The sequence below is a fragment of the Macaca thibetana genome, chromosome 6 (genome assembly GCF_024542745.1).
Source record: "Macaca thibetana thibetana isolate TM-01 chromosome 6, ASM2454274v1, whole genome shotgun sequence".
NCBI lineage: Eukaryota > Metazoa > Chordata > Mammalia > Primates > Cercopithecidae > Macaca > Macaca thibetana.
In genome coordinates, this window is record NC_065583.1 from 107909754 (window position 1) to 107923701 (window position 13948).

At 37.7% G+C, this 13948-nt stretch overlaps 1 protein-coding gene across 3 annotated transcripts; it reads left to right on the forward strand.

The window, feature by feature from the left end:
• Positions 1-4: 4 nt before the first annotated feature.
• ANKRA2 (ankyrin repeat family A member 2) lies at positions 5-13683 on the forward strand. 3 transcript variants are annotated; one of them, XM_050793589.1, is made up of 9 exons: positions 5-560; positions 2707-3112; positions 4707-4865; positions 8281-8346; positions 10372-10469; positions 10971-11096; positions 11568-11634; positions 12538-12618; positions 13172-13683. In XM_050793589.1, the coding sequence occupies exons 2-9, from the start codon at positions 3028-3030 to the stop codon at positions 13225-13227; spliced, it is 738 nt and encodes a 245-aa protein (XP_050649546.1). In that variant the 5' UTR covers positions 5-560; positions 2707-3027; the 3' UTR covers positions 13228-13683. The 3 variants fall into 3 exon arrangements, with proteins under 3 accessions (XP_050649546.1, XP_050649544.1, XP_050649545.1); XM_050793587.1 differs by having other exon boundaries at positions 2707-3099; XM_050793588.1 differs by lacking the exon at positions 5-560 and adding an exon at positions 569-728 and having other exon boundaries at positions 2707-3099.
• The last annotated feature ends 265 nt before the right edge of the window (positions 13684-13948 follow it).

Below are 13948 nucleotides of genomic sequence, written 5' to 3' on the forward strand. Positions count from 1 at the left end.
CGGCGCGGAGGCGAGTCAGGTGGGCGGGGCGATCTGGAGCAGGAGGCGTGACCGGAGGGCGAAAATGGGGCTTCCTCTCCTCTGGTGACCCAGAACCGTCAACTGAAATGACCCTATCTGTGTAGTACTCCGGCAGGATGGGCCTTGGAGCGTAAAGGCGGCAAAAAAATTAAAAAAAGGAGAGAGAGACAAAGAAAAGAAAACCTGAAAATCTCAGCTGCACTGCCACAGAACGTTTTTCAGCCAGAAGGCGAAAGAAGAAATCGGAAGTGACGTCGCGGCCAAAACAAGCCCGGGCTTGGAGGCCTGTACTGAAGCTGGCCTCAGATGGGAAGGCTCCACTCGCTGTCTGCTGTCGTCGGTGGTCGCGAGACCCTGCACTCTCACCGGGTCGGCCTCCAGCCCCCGTGTCCGGGATCCGCTCGCCGCGGATGAGCGAGAGTTTCTTCCTGGGGCTTTTCGGGCACAGCTGGCGGGTGGCTACAGAACGGACTTCCTTTCCTACAAGAGTCTCCCCTCCAGCGGGCTCCTGTCTCGGGACGCTGGGACACCTGTAGCCTGTGAGGCATCATTTATTTTCATAGCACCTTCCTCTCCTTGTAGGATAATTCCAGAATCAGGAAGAAACGAGGGGCTCCTGTTATTAGCATCCGCAGGAACTAGCATAGCTGCTCACTTTATCTCTTTAGACTCTCTATCCCTTCATCCCTGGGCTCTGACAGATCGAGGTGAACCTAGCTATCTATTGCCTTACCCCCTTTTTCTCACCACCTCCTCTTCTAAGTCGTGTTTACCTCACCCCCCGCCACCCTCACCCCCGCCTCCCTCTCCTGTTCTTCAAAATTTTGTCTTACCAATCAACTTTGCTTCTCCTCGCATTAGACTGCTGTGCCAAGATAAGCGTTCTTTTTCCACCCACCCCCTTCCCCTAAACACATTTGCTATTCTCCTCTTGAAGACCTGTAATTCCATCTATAAACCTTGATTTGTAACATGGAAACTGTTTAGAGCTGGAAAGAATATTAGAAAGGCCTATTTCAACACCTTTTTATAATAGGTGAATTTCAGAAAACTTGTATTATTTATTTGTCCAGGATTGCCCAGCTCTTTAGTAGCGATGTTGGGAGTGGAAAGCCAGGTCTAATCAGCAAATGTTAGAAATCGAATAAAAAATTATTAAAGTTAAGATCAGAAAACTTACGGAGCACCTGGTAGGACCAAGTACTGTTTTGTGTGCAGAGATTGGTAAGAGTGGTCCCCATCCTAGGGGAGTTTTCAATTTAGATTTATGTAAATGGTCAAGAAAATGGTAAATGCTAAAATACAGATATATGCAGGGCACTCAGCTTAGGGGAGTTGCACTTAGCCAACTGCTGGATAGGAAAAAGGGGGAAATGGTTCTTCCCTCAGGAAACACAGTTGGGATTGTCCAGTACTTTTTAAGACGCATGGACTAATGCATTGCACATCCATCTCCCTTTGAATCTCTGAACTTACTTTCTTTTCTGGTTTCCTTCTTTTTGCCGAAATGTATTAACCTTCTTCCTGCCTTTTTTTTGTTTTTTTTTTTTTCCTTACTATACTATGTGTTATTTATTCAACTCTCTCTTGGAGGTTTTGGCTTTGTTCAGTGCTGCCTCATTATTAAAATTAATGGTCAGAGTGATGGAGTCAGAAGAGCTGAGTAAGCCCTCATAATTCATGAGCTTCCTTTTTCTCCTCTCCTAGGTGGACATATGATTATCTGACCTGCCTACTCAAAGGATTATTACAAGGATTAATCTTTGAAAATGTTTTTAAAATTGTCAAAGGTGGTTATCTGTAAATGTAGGGTTTGGTGACCCTTGCTCCACTGTGATCCTAATGCATTTTTCTTTTAATTCAAATTCCAATTTTATAACACCCTGCACCCTCTCAAAACTTCTAAGAGGCAATAAACCCTAACGTGAAAAAATTAACTGGATGTTATTAATTGCCTTCCTGTCCCAAATGATAATGTATCTAAGACAATTATACATCTTGGAAAGCCAATCCATAATCTACCTACTTTATTTTTCATGAAACCTACATTAAGTTGCTAATGCTTAATCTGAACAAAAATTGATAAATGTACCTTCAGTTCAAGAAAACCAAAGTTTTGTAAAGTCTTTCACGGTCTAGGAATCACAGGTGTTACAGATAACAATGCCAATAAACTTGGATACAACATGAATTATATCATTTCTAAATTCAAACTAAGGGCCACCTATATAAACATAACATATTAAAGAACTAACCTGAGGTAAGAAGTTAAAGTTTATTTTCATTGTTAGCCTGATCTTTTATCCATTTGGCAATATTCAGATATAGGAAATGGGAGAAACAGTAACTAAAATTTATTGGAATTTAATGATGGAGGTGAGAATGTCACTGTCCAGTATTTCATTTGGTCTTTACCAGAACCCTGTAAGGTTAATGGTGGTATCCCTATTTTATAAACGACACGGAAACTCAGAGGGATTGAGTAACTTATACAGGTCACACAGCTAATTAATGGCAAAGCTTGGATACATACTCAGGTTTCTCTACCTCTGAACATTATATGCTTTCTATTATGTGTAGGTGCTTTCAAGAGCATTGTTTCGATACTTGATTGAAAATGATTATTTTGTGTATTTTTACCTAAGTTGATAGAATACTTTTAATTTTCTAATTTTTTTCTTTCAGATTTTTAAATATCCAAATTCCAAGAATACACTGGATACTGCTCTTATAAAACCAAGAGGAAATCATGAAGAAATGTTTTAATTACTGAAACTACAGTTGAAATCATGGCTACATCAACAAATCTGGATATTGGAGCCCAGCTTATAGTGGAAGAGTGTCCCAGCACTTACAGCCTAACTGGCATGCCAGACATTAAAATAGAACATCCACTGGACCCAAATTCAGAAGAAGGGTCAGCTCAGGGTGTTGCCATGGGAATGAAATTCATATTGCCTAACCGATTTGATATGAATGTGTGTTCTCGATTTGTGAAGTCCTTAAATGAAGAAGATAGTAAAAATATTCAAGATCAGGTTAATTCTGACCTGGAGGTGGCATCTGTCCTATTTAAAGGTTGAAAGTTATGGTATAAATATCTGCATTTGTTTTTGTTTTTGTGTATTTGGGTTTTTTCCCCAATCATGAAATTTTGAGTTTGGGAAGACAGTTTAGAAGTCATTTTTTAATATGATTTTCTGGAATCTCACAGAAGCCAAATTAAAATAATTTCAGATTATATAATATTTAAAGGAAGTACATGTTGATTTTTTTAAAAACTTCTTTTTTAATATTTGTTTACAAATTCCCTAATGAAGTTCCCTATTGTTCCTTTAAAAATCATAGGGCTGGGCACGGTGGCTCATGCCTGTAATCCCAGCACTTTGGGAGACCGAGGCGGGCAAATCACTTGAGGTCAGGAGTTCAAGACCAGCCTAGCCAACATGGTGAAACCTCGTCTCTACTAAAAATACAAAAATCAGCCAGGCGTGGTGGGACACACCTGTAATCCCAGCTACTCAGGAGGCTGAGGCACGAGAACTGCTTGAACCAGAGAGGCGGTGGTTGCAGTGAGCTGAGATAATGCCACTGCACTCCAGCCTGGGCAACAGAGTGAGACTCTGTCTCAAAAAATAAAATCATAAGAAAAAAAAATTCGTGTTCCTTTTAGAAATGAATTAGTGTAATATCCCTTCCTGAATATTCCTGTTCTATGAATATTTAATGTGCATTCACTTTCTATGCTTTAATGCATTGAAGTCTGTCATCATGCCCTAGATTTGCTTTTTTTTTTTTTTTTTTTTGAGACGGAGTCTCGCTCTGTCGCCCAGGCTGGAGTGCAGTGGCGCGATCTCGGCTCACTGCAAGCTCCGCCCCCCGGGTTCACGTCATTCTCCTGCCTCAGCCTCCGGAGTAGCTGGGACTACAGGCGCCCGCCACCTCGCCCGGCAAGTTTTTTGTATATTTTTAGTAGAGACGGGGTTTCACGGCGTTAGCCAGGATGGTCTCGATCTCCTGACCTTGTGATCCGCCTGCCTCGGCCTCCCAAAGTGCTGGGATGACAGGCTTGAGCCACCGCGCCCGGCCCTAGATTTGCTTTTACAATGATACCCTGAATAATAAAACTATTCTCTTAGGATAACATCACTCAAGATTAATATTTTTTTCCAGAACTTTCACTGTGGTAGTACAGTACAGACTTTTTTTTTTTTTTTTGAGTGGAAGTCTCGCTCTGTTGCCCAGGCTGGAGTGCAGTGGCGAGATCTTGGGTCACTGTAACCTCCACCTCCTGGGTTCAAGCAGTTCTCCTGCCTCAGCCTCCCGAGTAGCTGGGATTACAGGTGTGCACCACCATGCCCAGCTAAGTTTTTGTATTTTTAGTAGAGACGGGGTTTCACCATGTTGGCCAGGCTGGTCTCGAACTCCTGACCTCAGGTGATCCACCTGCCTTGGCCTCCCAAAGTGATGGAATTACAGGCTTGAGCACCATGCGCAGCCTAGATTAACTCGCCACTATGCAAACAAGGAAGTATAGACTTTCTATGATAAAAACAATTTAGTATCACTTGATAAATAGTTTAATTGAAGCTATTATACCTCATGTATTTCTTTTTAAATGTAGCCATTGACATAGAACTCTTACTGAAATGCTTTTAATGTGTTTACATTTGTTTTTTACTTAGCTGAATGCAATATCCATACATCTCCTTCTCCGGGAATTCAAGTAAGGCATGTCTACACCCCATCTACAACAAAGCATTTCTCACCCATAAAACAGTCAACTACTTTAACCAACAAACACAGAGGAAATGAGGTCTCTACCACACCTCTGTTAGCAAATTGTAAGTATTTGCCACTGATGTATTACTATATTCTTAATATAATACTTTCAAGAATTTGACTTTAAAACATTATTTTCATTAAATGCATATTCTTTGGATAAAGAAAATGTTTTATACTACACAATGGAATACTATTCAACCTTAAAAAAGAAGGAAATTCTGTCACTTAGCGACACATGGATGAACCTGGAGGACATTATGCTAAGTGAAATAAGTCAGGCATAGAAAGACAAATACCACATGATCTCACTATATGGGACATCTGGAAAAGTAGAACTCAGTGGAAGTACACAGTAAACTGGTGTTTACCAGAGGCTGGGAGAGGTGAGTAGATGCTGAAAGGGTAGAGATATTGATCAAAGGATACAAAGTTTTAGCTAGACAGGAGGACTACTTAATGACGTATTGTGCACAATGGTGACTATAATAAATATAATGCAGTGAAGGCTGGGCATGGTGGCTTACACCTGTAATCCCAACACTTTGGGAGGCCAAGGCTGGTGGATCGCTTGAGCTCAGGAATTCGAGATTGGCCAGGGCAACACAAACTAAAAATACAAAAAATAAAAAATGCAAAAATTTTTAAAAATAGCCAGGTGTGGTGGTGCATGCCTGTGTTCCCAGCTATTTGGGAGGCTGAGGTGAGAGGATCACTTGAACCTGGGAGGAGGAGGTTGCAATGAGCTGAGATTGCACCGTTGTACTCCAGCCTGAGTGACAGAGTGAAACCCTGTCTCAGAAAAATAAAAATAAAAAATAATAATGCATTATATTTTTCAAAATCACTAAAAGAGTAAATTTTAAATGTTTTCACCACAAAAAAGTAAGTATATGAGGTGATAGATTTGTTAATTGGCTTTAATCATTCCACAATATAAACATATATTAAAATACCCCTTTGTACTCCATAGATATACACAATTATTGTCAATTAAAAATAAATAAATAAATGCATTATACTTAAGTTTTTTGAAAGCTTAAGTGATATCCTGGTAGTTTTAGCAATTGAAAACTTTTTCATATATTATTACATTTTTTAATATTTCACGTGGGGCTAGACACAGTGGGTCACACCTATAATCCCAGCACTTTGGGATACTGAAGTAGGATTACTTGAGCTCAGGAGTTCAAGACCAGCCTAAGCAACATAACAAGATGCCATCTCTACCAAAAAAAATTTTTTTAATTAGCCAGGTGTGGTGGCATGCACCTGTAGTCCCAGATACTCAAGAGGCTAAGGCAAGGGGATCACTTGAGCCCAGGAGGTCAAGGCTGCAATGAGCTGTGATCACGCCACTGCAGCCCAGCCTGAGCAGCAGAGTGAGACCCTGATTCCAATCAATCAATAATAAATAAACAGTTCATGTGTTATATTTCTCTGTTGAGAGAGCAAATACAGATTAAAATATTACGAAAACTTAAAAGTTTTACTATAGAAATCAGTTAATAATGAGATTAAAGATAATAATTCGGAGCCCTTTGAAATTAAAATACAGTCAGTGTTTTCATGTTCTTGGAGTTCAAGGCTTCACATTTTACTTTTAAACCAGATCACTGATCAATAAATGATTTTGTAGTAAAAGCTGAGTGATTTGCACTGTAATTTTGAATTTGAATATAATATGAATATGAAACCACCTCTTTTAATACCTTGAATCTACAACTTTTTAAATGTAGAATCATTCTAGAGGAAGTAAAGTTTTTCTATTGAAACTACAAAAATATTCTATGTAGCATAAGTATGTTAAAAAGAGAAAAACAACTATTTGTGTTAGTATTTAACTGTATATATGTTAGTCACTGTATTTGAGAATGTAATATAAATATATCTATATTCTAAAGCATGACAAAATCTGTCTTTTCTTTGGAAACACTAAATCCCTCCTGATTTCTGAGTCACATACTGTAACAGTTGAGCTAGGAAGAATCTTCCTGTAGGACTCTCACCCCACTGTTGGCCGTTTCTGGTTTACTTACATAAATTTGCATAGGACACCAGTTGCTTTTCTTTCTGTAGTAAGGCCATCCAATCATATCATTGAAGTCAATGATCAAATGCTACTAATTTTTAAGGAGAACTCTCCCTATTTGGCATTGTCTTTAAAGAAGTTATCTTAAAATAATCCACTATAGAATTTTTGAGCTAAAAACAAATACCTAAGATCATTTGATTTACATCCCACATTACAGACAAAAATGTTTAGAGTTACCCAAGATCACATAGCTAATCAGCCACAGCTGGGCCTACACTCAAGAATTTATTCTCAGGCCAGGCGCAGTGGCTCATGCCTATAACCCTAGCATTTTGGGAGGCTGAGGCTGGCGGATTGCTTGAGCTCAGGAGTTGAAGACCTGGGCAACATGGCAAAACCCTGTCTCTACAAAAAATATGAAAATTACCCAGACATGGTGGCACCCACCTGTAGTTCCAGCTATTTAGGGGCATGAGGCAGGAAGATCACTTGAGCACAGGAGGTTGAGGATGGGTGACAAATTGAGACCCTGTCTCAAAATAAATAAATAAATTTACTCTCAAGCCTGTTTTTCATTTATGACCTCATTCCTTGTAAAAAGAAAACCCCATAGAGTCTTGAAATAAAAATATTTAAGACCACAATGGGGTCAGTCAATAAAAAGACAAAAAGTGTCTTCCTGTCTTTTAGACCCATCTTCCTCATAAGTTTGGATACAGAAATAGCATTTTAAAAATTAAATACCTAAGCCATTTCTTCAGAATAGATTTCATTGATAATAACAATTTGTAGATTTTTTAAAAAGGCCGAGGCATGGGGGCTCATGCCTGTAATCCCAGCACTTTGGGAGGTCAAGGTGGGAGGATCCGCTTGAGCCCTGGAGTTCAAGGCCAACCTGAGCAACATGACGAAACCTTGTCTCATAAAAATAAAATTGTAGATATCAAAATTACCTTAAGTGAATATGAATCAATTCTCAGATACAGAATGAGTACTTGTAATTTTAGGATACTTTTTTTTTTTCTGTCACCCAGACTGGAGTGCAGTGGTGCAATCTCAGTTCACTGCAACCTCTGCCTCCCTGATTCAAGTGATTCCCCCCGCCTCAGCCTCCCAAGTAGCTGGGATTATAGGCGTGCGCCATCACGCCTAGCTAATTTTTGTATTTTTTGTAGAGACAGGGTTTTGCCACATTGGCCAGGCTGGTCTCAAACTCCTGACCTCAAGTGATCCACCTGCCTCTGCCTACCAAGGTGCTGGGATTACAGGCATGAGCGACCGTGCCCAGCCTTAATTTTAGGATATATTTTAAGTTATATTTTTAAAATAGTAAAATTATAGTTTCTGTTTTGGAAAAGAAAATTGTGACACAAACATGAACCCTGGGATGATGCAAGTGTACCCTATAGATAATGCATGAAGTATTTTCTGTACTGTTTCAGCTTTGTCTGTTCACCAGTTGGCTGCTCAGGGAGAGATGCTGTATCTGGCTACTCGTATCGAACAAGGTAATAGCCTATTTAAAAATATTTAAGCAAATTCAGTAGGATTTATTAGATTTGTTATTTTATTTTAATATAAGAAAGTATAAAGACAAAAACAAATAGTTACATAAACTCACCAGGCAGATAACCCAATGGATAGTAAAAAAAAAAAAAAGGAATATAAAATGTAAAAGTTCCTTTACTACCCTTGCCTTTTCCCCAAAAGCAAACATTATAAGTTTCTTACATTTTCAGAAAATTTTTATGGAAAACATTTCTATTTGTGTTTCAGGTTATGTGTGAGAATGTGTATGTGCTTGTTACTTACACAAAAGGCAAAATATGCACTACATTGCACCATTTTACACTGAATACTGTGGAGAGCTTTCTATATAAGCACATATTAAAGACCTGTTTTATTGTTTTTCTAGTTCCGTAAGTGTGCATTGTATTGCATGTACATGTTCTATGTTATTTGTTTTAACTGCCCCCCCTTAAGTTTTAGGTTTATACTTAAAACTTAAAGTATATCTATAGGGCAGATTCCCACAAGTAGATTTGCTGAGTCAAAGGGTGTGTATGTGTGTGTATATATACATACATACATATATGCATATATATGCATATATACATACATATATATACATACAACTTATATATGTAAATATATAACATATATATCTAAAACCAGATGTATGTCCTTACACCAGAGCTAGAGTTTCTGTTTCCCCATGCCCTCACTGATATAGGATATTAGCAGACTCCAAATTTTGCTAATCTGATGGGTGAAAAATGGCATTTCAGAGTAGTTTCATTTACATTTTTTAAGTTATGGTCTACTGGAATTTTTTGTGTGTGAACTGCCTGCTATATACTGGTATGTAAACTCTAAATTAAGGAAATTAGCTTTTTGTTGTTGTTTATGTTGCATATATTGTTCCCCAGCTTGTCATTTTTCCTTTGACTTCCTTTATGAAGTTCTGAAAGCATAACATTTGTAAGTCATAAATTTATTTTCTTCTTTGTGACTTCTGGATTTTATATCTTTCTTAGAAAGGATTTCCCATTTTAAGATTATAAATAAATTCACTCATTCCTTATTCTAGAACTTCTGGGGCTTCCTTTTTACATTTCAATCTTTAACTCACATGGAATATGTTTTGTTGTAATGAAGTAAAGATTGAGCTGTATTTTTATTTTCATGCTTTAAAAGTTAGCCAGTTGTCCCAAAACTGTTTATTGAATACAGGGAGTCTGATCAAAGAGTTTTATTTTGCTTAATCACATCATTTTTATAAGAAAGACTTAATCATTATATTTGTTTGTTTATGAATATTTGGAGGCTTCTTCAATCTACTAAATAAATTTAGAGACAAGGCTGTGGACTTAATAACTAGTAGACAATCTAGGGAAGAAAATGGGGTTCAAGGTAGAATTGCATGGTACTGTATTTGAGACTATTCTTCATTCACATTATATTATCTGTCATCCACATAACATCGTGTTAGCAAACCACAAGAATGAGAGAAATTCACAGGCAGCAATGTTAGCTATGGAGTAGAAGATAGCTTTAATAAGATTCAGTAAGTTTATGTATTTCTGTAATGCTGAGGGCTATCATATAATCTCATTTTTATTATGATCCTCCCAACTGTACGTCGAGGTAAGCAAGGAATTCTGTATATTGAAGAAATTAAGTGTCTGCCCGGGGTCACATGGCTAGAAAGTGACAGAGCCAGAATTCAAACTCTGGTCTCCTGGTTCTGAGACCAGTATTCTTTTGACTGCCTTGTACCTGGCATTATGTCATGTCTGGTAGTTTGTACTTTAAGTAATATGTTATCTGAACCCGGCTATGTACACTGAGGCATATTTTAATACATTCAGACTACAAATTACAACAACATGCAATAGGACACCAATCAAAAGTCAGCAAAAAGTGAACTTTGTTAAGTATTATAATCAACTCTTCGGAATGCCAGTTTTTCATAGTGATATTAAGATGTGGTTGTTAAATTAGATCACAAAAATTGCTTTTCTTTTAAATAGAAAATGTTATCAATCACACGGATGAAGAAGGATTTACTCCTCTGATGTGGGCTGCAGCACACGGGCAAATAGCTGTGGTAGAGTTCCTACTTCAGAATGTAAGGAAAATGCCTCAGAAAATGTATATGTATAGTTACTTAAGTTCAGTTAAGTCATTAGTAGAGTTTTTATATATCCAGCCAGCTAGGTATAATGGTAGAGGCTACCAAAAAAAGTTTAATGCTTTTCATATTCTCGTGGAACTTGGATCTAGTTGGGAAGGCAAGACTAATCATACTTGCAACAGTAAGAAATAATTTGATGCCCAGACCTCTCTCAGTCCCACGGGAACAGAAGTACTGTCAGCTTTGAAGGAGAGGGCTTCATGGAGGAGCTGTGACTTGACTCCAGAATGAAAGGATAATTAGGATTGATACAGGACAGAGGAAGGAAGGCATCCAGGCAATCTCAATAAAAGCATCCATGAGTAAAAGTTTTCATTATTTCTATATTAAGCCCAGAACATTACCAGGCCTAGTGTTTTACTATAATTATTGTAGACAAGGATAACAATATTCTTGTTTAATTGAGAAGTCTTTTATCTCTACTTCCCATATCAGGGTGCTGATCCCCAACTTTTAGGAAAAGGTCGAGAAAGTGCACTGTCGTTGGCCTGTAGTAAAGGCTACACAGATATTGTCAAAATGCTGCTTGATTGTGGAGTTGATGTAAATGAATATGATTGGGTAAGTTTGTGATACTACATTTAAAATTACTCTAACAAGCTTTAGAATTTGTTTGGTTCAGGAGAGATGCAGTAAGTTTTATTAAAGAAGAAATAGACTGGGCATGGTGGTGTACACCTGTAGTCCCAGCTGCTTGGGAGGCTGAAGCAGGAAGATGGCTGGAGCCCAGAAGTTTGAGGCTGCAGTGAGCTATGATTGCACCACTGCACTCCAACCTGGGTGACACAGACCCTGTTTCTAAAAAATAAATCAAAGAATAAATAAAGAAGAATAATTAATTAGCTAAATACCTAGAAGAAAAAGTGAATATCCAGACTCAATTATTAGTTCTGATTTAAGTATCCTTCACAAAATATTAAAATTACTTTAAATGATTGTATGTCCAATTCTAGTAAAACTTCTCACAGCAGCATTAAATTACTTGAGTCTTGCTCACCCTGAAAAACTCTGAATTGCCTTTTTGTTTTGCAGAATGGAGGAACACCTCTGCTTTATGCTGTACATGGAAATCATGTGAAATGTGTAAAGATGCTCTTAGGTAAGCAGATGAAAGTGAATACTATTTAGAAAACGCCATGTGAGGACTTGATTTTATTTTTTCAACCTGGCCTCCCCTGGTGCTACTCAGGAGAATCGTTAACTATTGTTAAATACATGAATCTTGCTGCTCTTCACCCCTAGAGCACCTGCTACCATAAAGTTGCCCATGTGAGAAGCAGCTCCATCACATACCACACTTGCAATTGGACCTTTTGTCCTTGTTGCTTTCATTTGGGGGGTCACATGTGAATCCACTATGTGGCCGGGCACAGTGGCTCGTGCCTGTAATCCCACACTTTGGGAGGCCAAGGTGGGTGGATTACTTGAGGTCAGGAGTTCAAACCAGTCTGGCCAACATGGTGAAACCCCATCTCTACAAAAAATATAAAAATTAGCCAGGCAGGTGGGCGCCTGTAATCCCAGCTACTCAGGATGCTAAGGCAGGAGGATCGCTTGAACCCCAGGGGCAGAGGTTGCAATGAGCCGACACTGCACCGCGGCATTCCAGCCTGGGCGATGGAGCAAGGCTCTGTCAGGGGAAAAAAAAAAAAAGAAGAAAAGAAAATGAATTCACTATTGTTTTCTTTCTACAGTGTCCTTACGCATGAGCTTTATCTTTTTTTTTTTTTTTTTGAGACGGAGTCTCGCTCTGTTGCCCAGGCTGGAGTGCAGATGAGCTTTATCTTTAACTGTGTATGAGTTTCAGCTACTCCAGAGGATGCTGTTTGTTTGAAGTGTCTTCCCTCCAATCCACTAAAATAAATTCTGAGTACCCCATGCATTCTGTACTTTGTCAGACTATCCTAAAAACATTCTCCAAACTATTTCTACATGAGCCAATAATAGACAAACATACCTGCATTTTCATTTCATTTATGTAGATTTTTCTATTTTGGTATAGAAAGTGGGGCTGACCCAACAATTGAAACTGACTCTGGATATAATTCTATGGATCTAGCTGTAGCCCTGGGCTATAGAAGTGGTAAGTATGTCGAACTCTTGTGTCTCATCTTAGTAAAGCTCTGTAAATAGTATAAGCCAGTACTCCAAACCATCTTCATCACTGTAATCCTAAAACATGTTATCCCAACTCCTGACATACACTTTTAACTTTGGGAAAAGTCCACAAATTCCTATAAAGTCTAGAAATAAGTTTGTTACTATACTTTTCACCAACTCAAATACTTAGTTACCGGAGGATAAGTGCATACATGTTTATAAGATTTATTTCATATTTTGATAGCAAACCATTTATAGGGCAACCTTAGGATAATCTTGTATTCTGGACTCTACTTCAGTTTCAGAAATACAGAAACCAAGATACAACGTCCAGTAACTTGGACAGTTCCTCAGGGACAGACTAAGTTTCCCAAGTTTTTTAAAGTTTTGCATTGTATTATCGCCCTCAGACTATGCATGTATCCTGCTTAGAAATAACTTTATTTTAGGAAAAGATTGGGGATAAGTTAAATTTGATAGTTTTTTAAGAAATTTATAGTCAGTGTGCTGTAATCTTGATTACCTATCTGTTCTAGTTCAACAGGTTATTGAGTCACATTTGTTGAAGCTGCTTCAAAATATCAAGGAGTAGACACATTCATCAGAAAATGTCTGCCCTTTTGTTTACTTGGTCCTTATAAGTGATAGTTTTGTTTACTTATAAATTTTTACCTCAGTTGCAATATTTACTGGTTTTTAGTAGGTTTTAATAAATATTTCTCTGAGTAATTCACTGGTTTATAATAAATTTAATACCCTTTTTATAACTATGTTTTACTGTGTATTTAAAATTATAAATTAATGTTTCATGGCATGTAAATTTTTATGGTACAGATAGTTATCATCGGTCTTTGTATCAAGTGCTGTAATTTGACATTTTCAGAAATTATTCTACCCTAGTCATCTTCACTCATGTATTAAGTCATTCACTTTATATAGGGTTTGTTATAAATCCCTAGAAAAAAATTGTTCTTATTGTTGAATTAAAAAGTGCACAGTGTGATTGTTTACAAAATGATATTATAAATAAATAAAATACTTTGTCAGTTTGCATAATACTTTTTTTAAGTATACGAGATTATTAGAGATTTCTTTAGGATTTTTAATTTCACCCTTCTGTCCTGCCGTAATACTTCATTAGATCAAACAATATATGTAATTAAAGTAAACTGAATCTAAGTCAATCAACAAAGACTTACTGTCATTTCTAGAAGTATATTTAGAATATTTTTCTCTTTTAAGGAAGTTTTTCAGTAGGAAAAGACCTCTGTGAAGAGAAGTCAGTTCTTCAGTACAAGTGAGATATTCTCTAA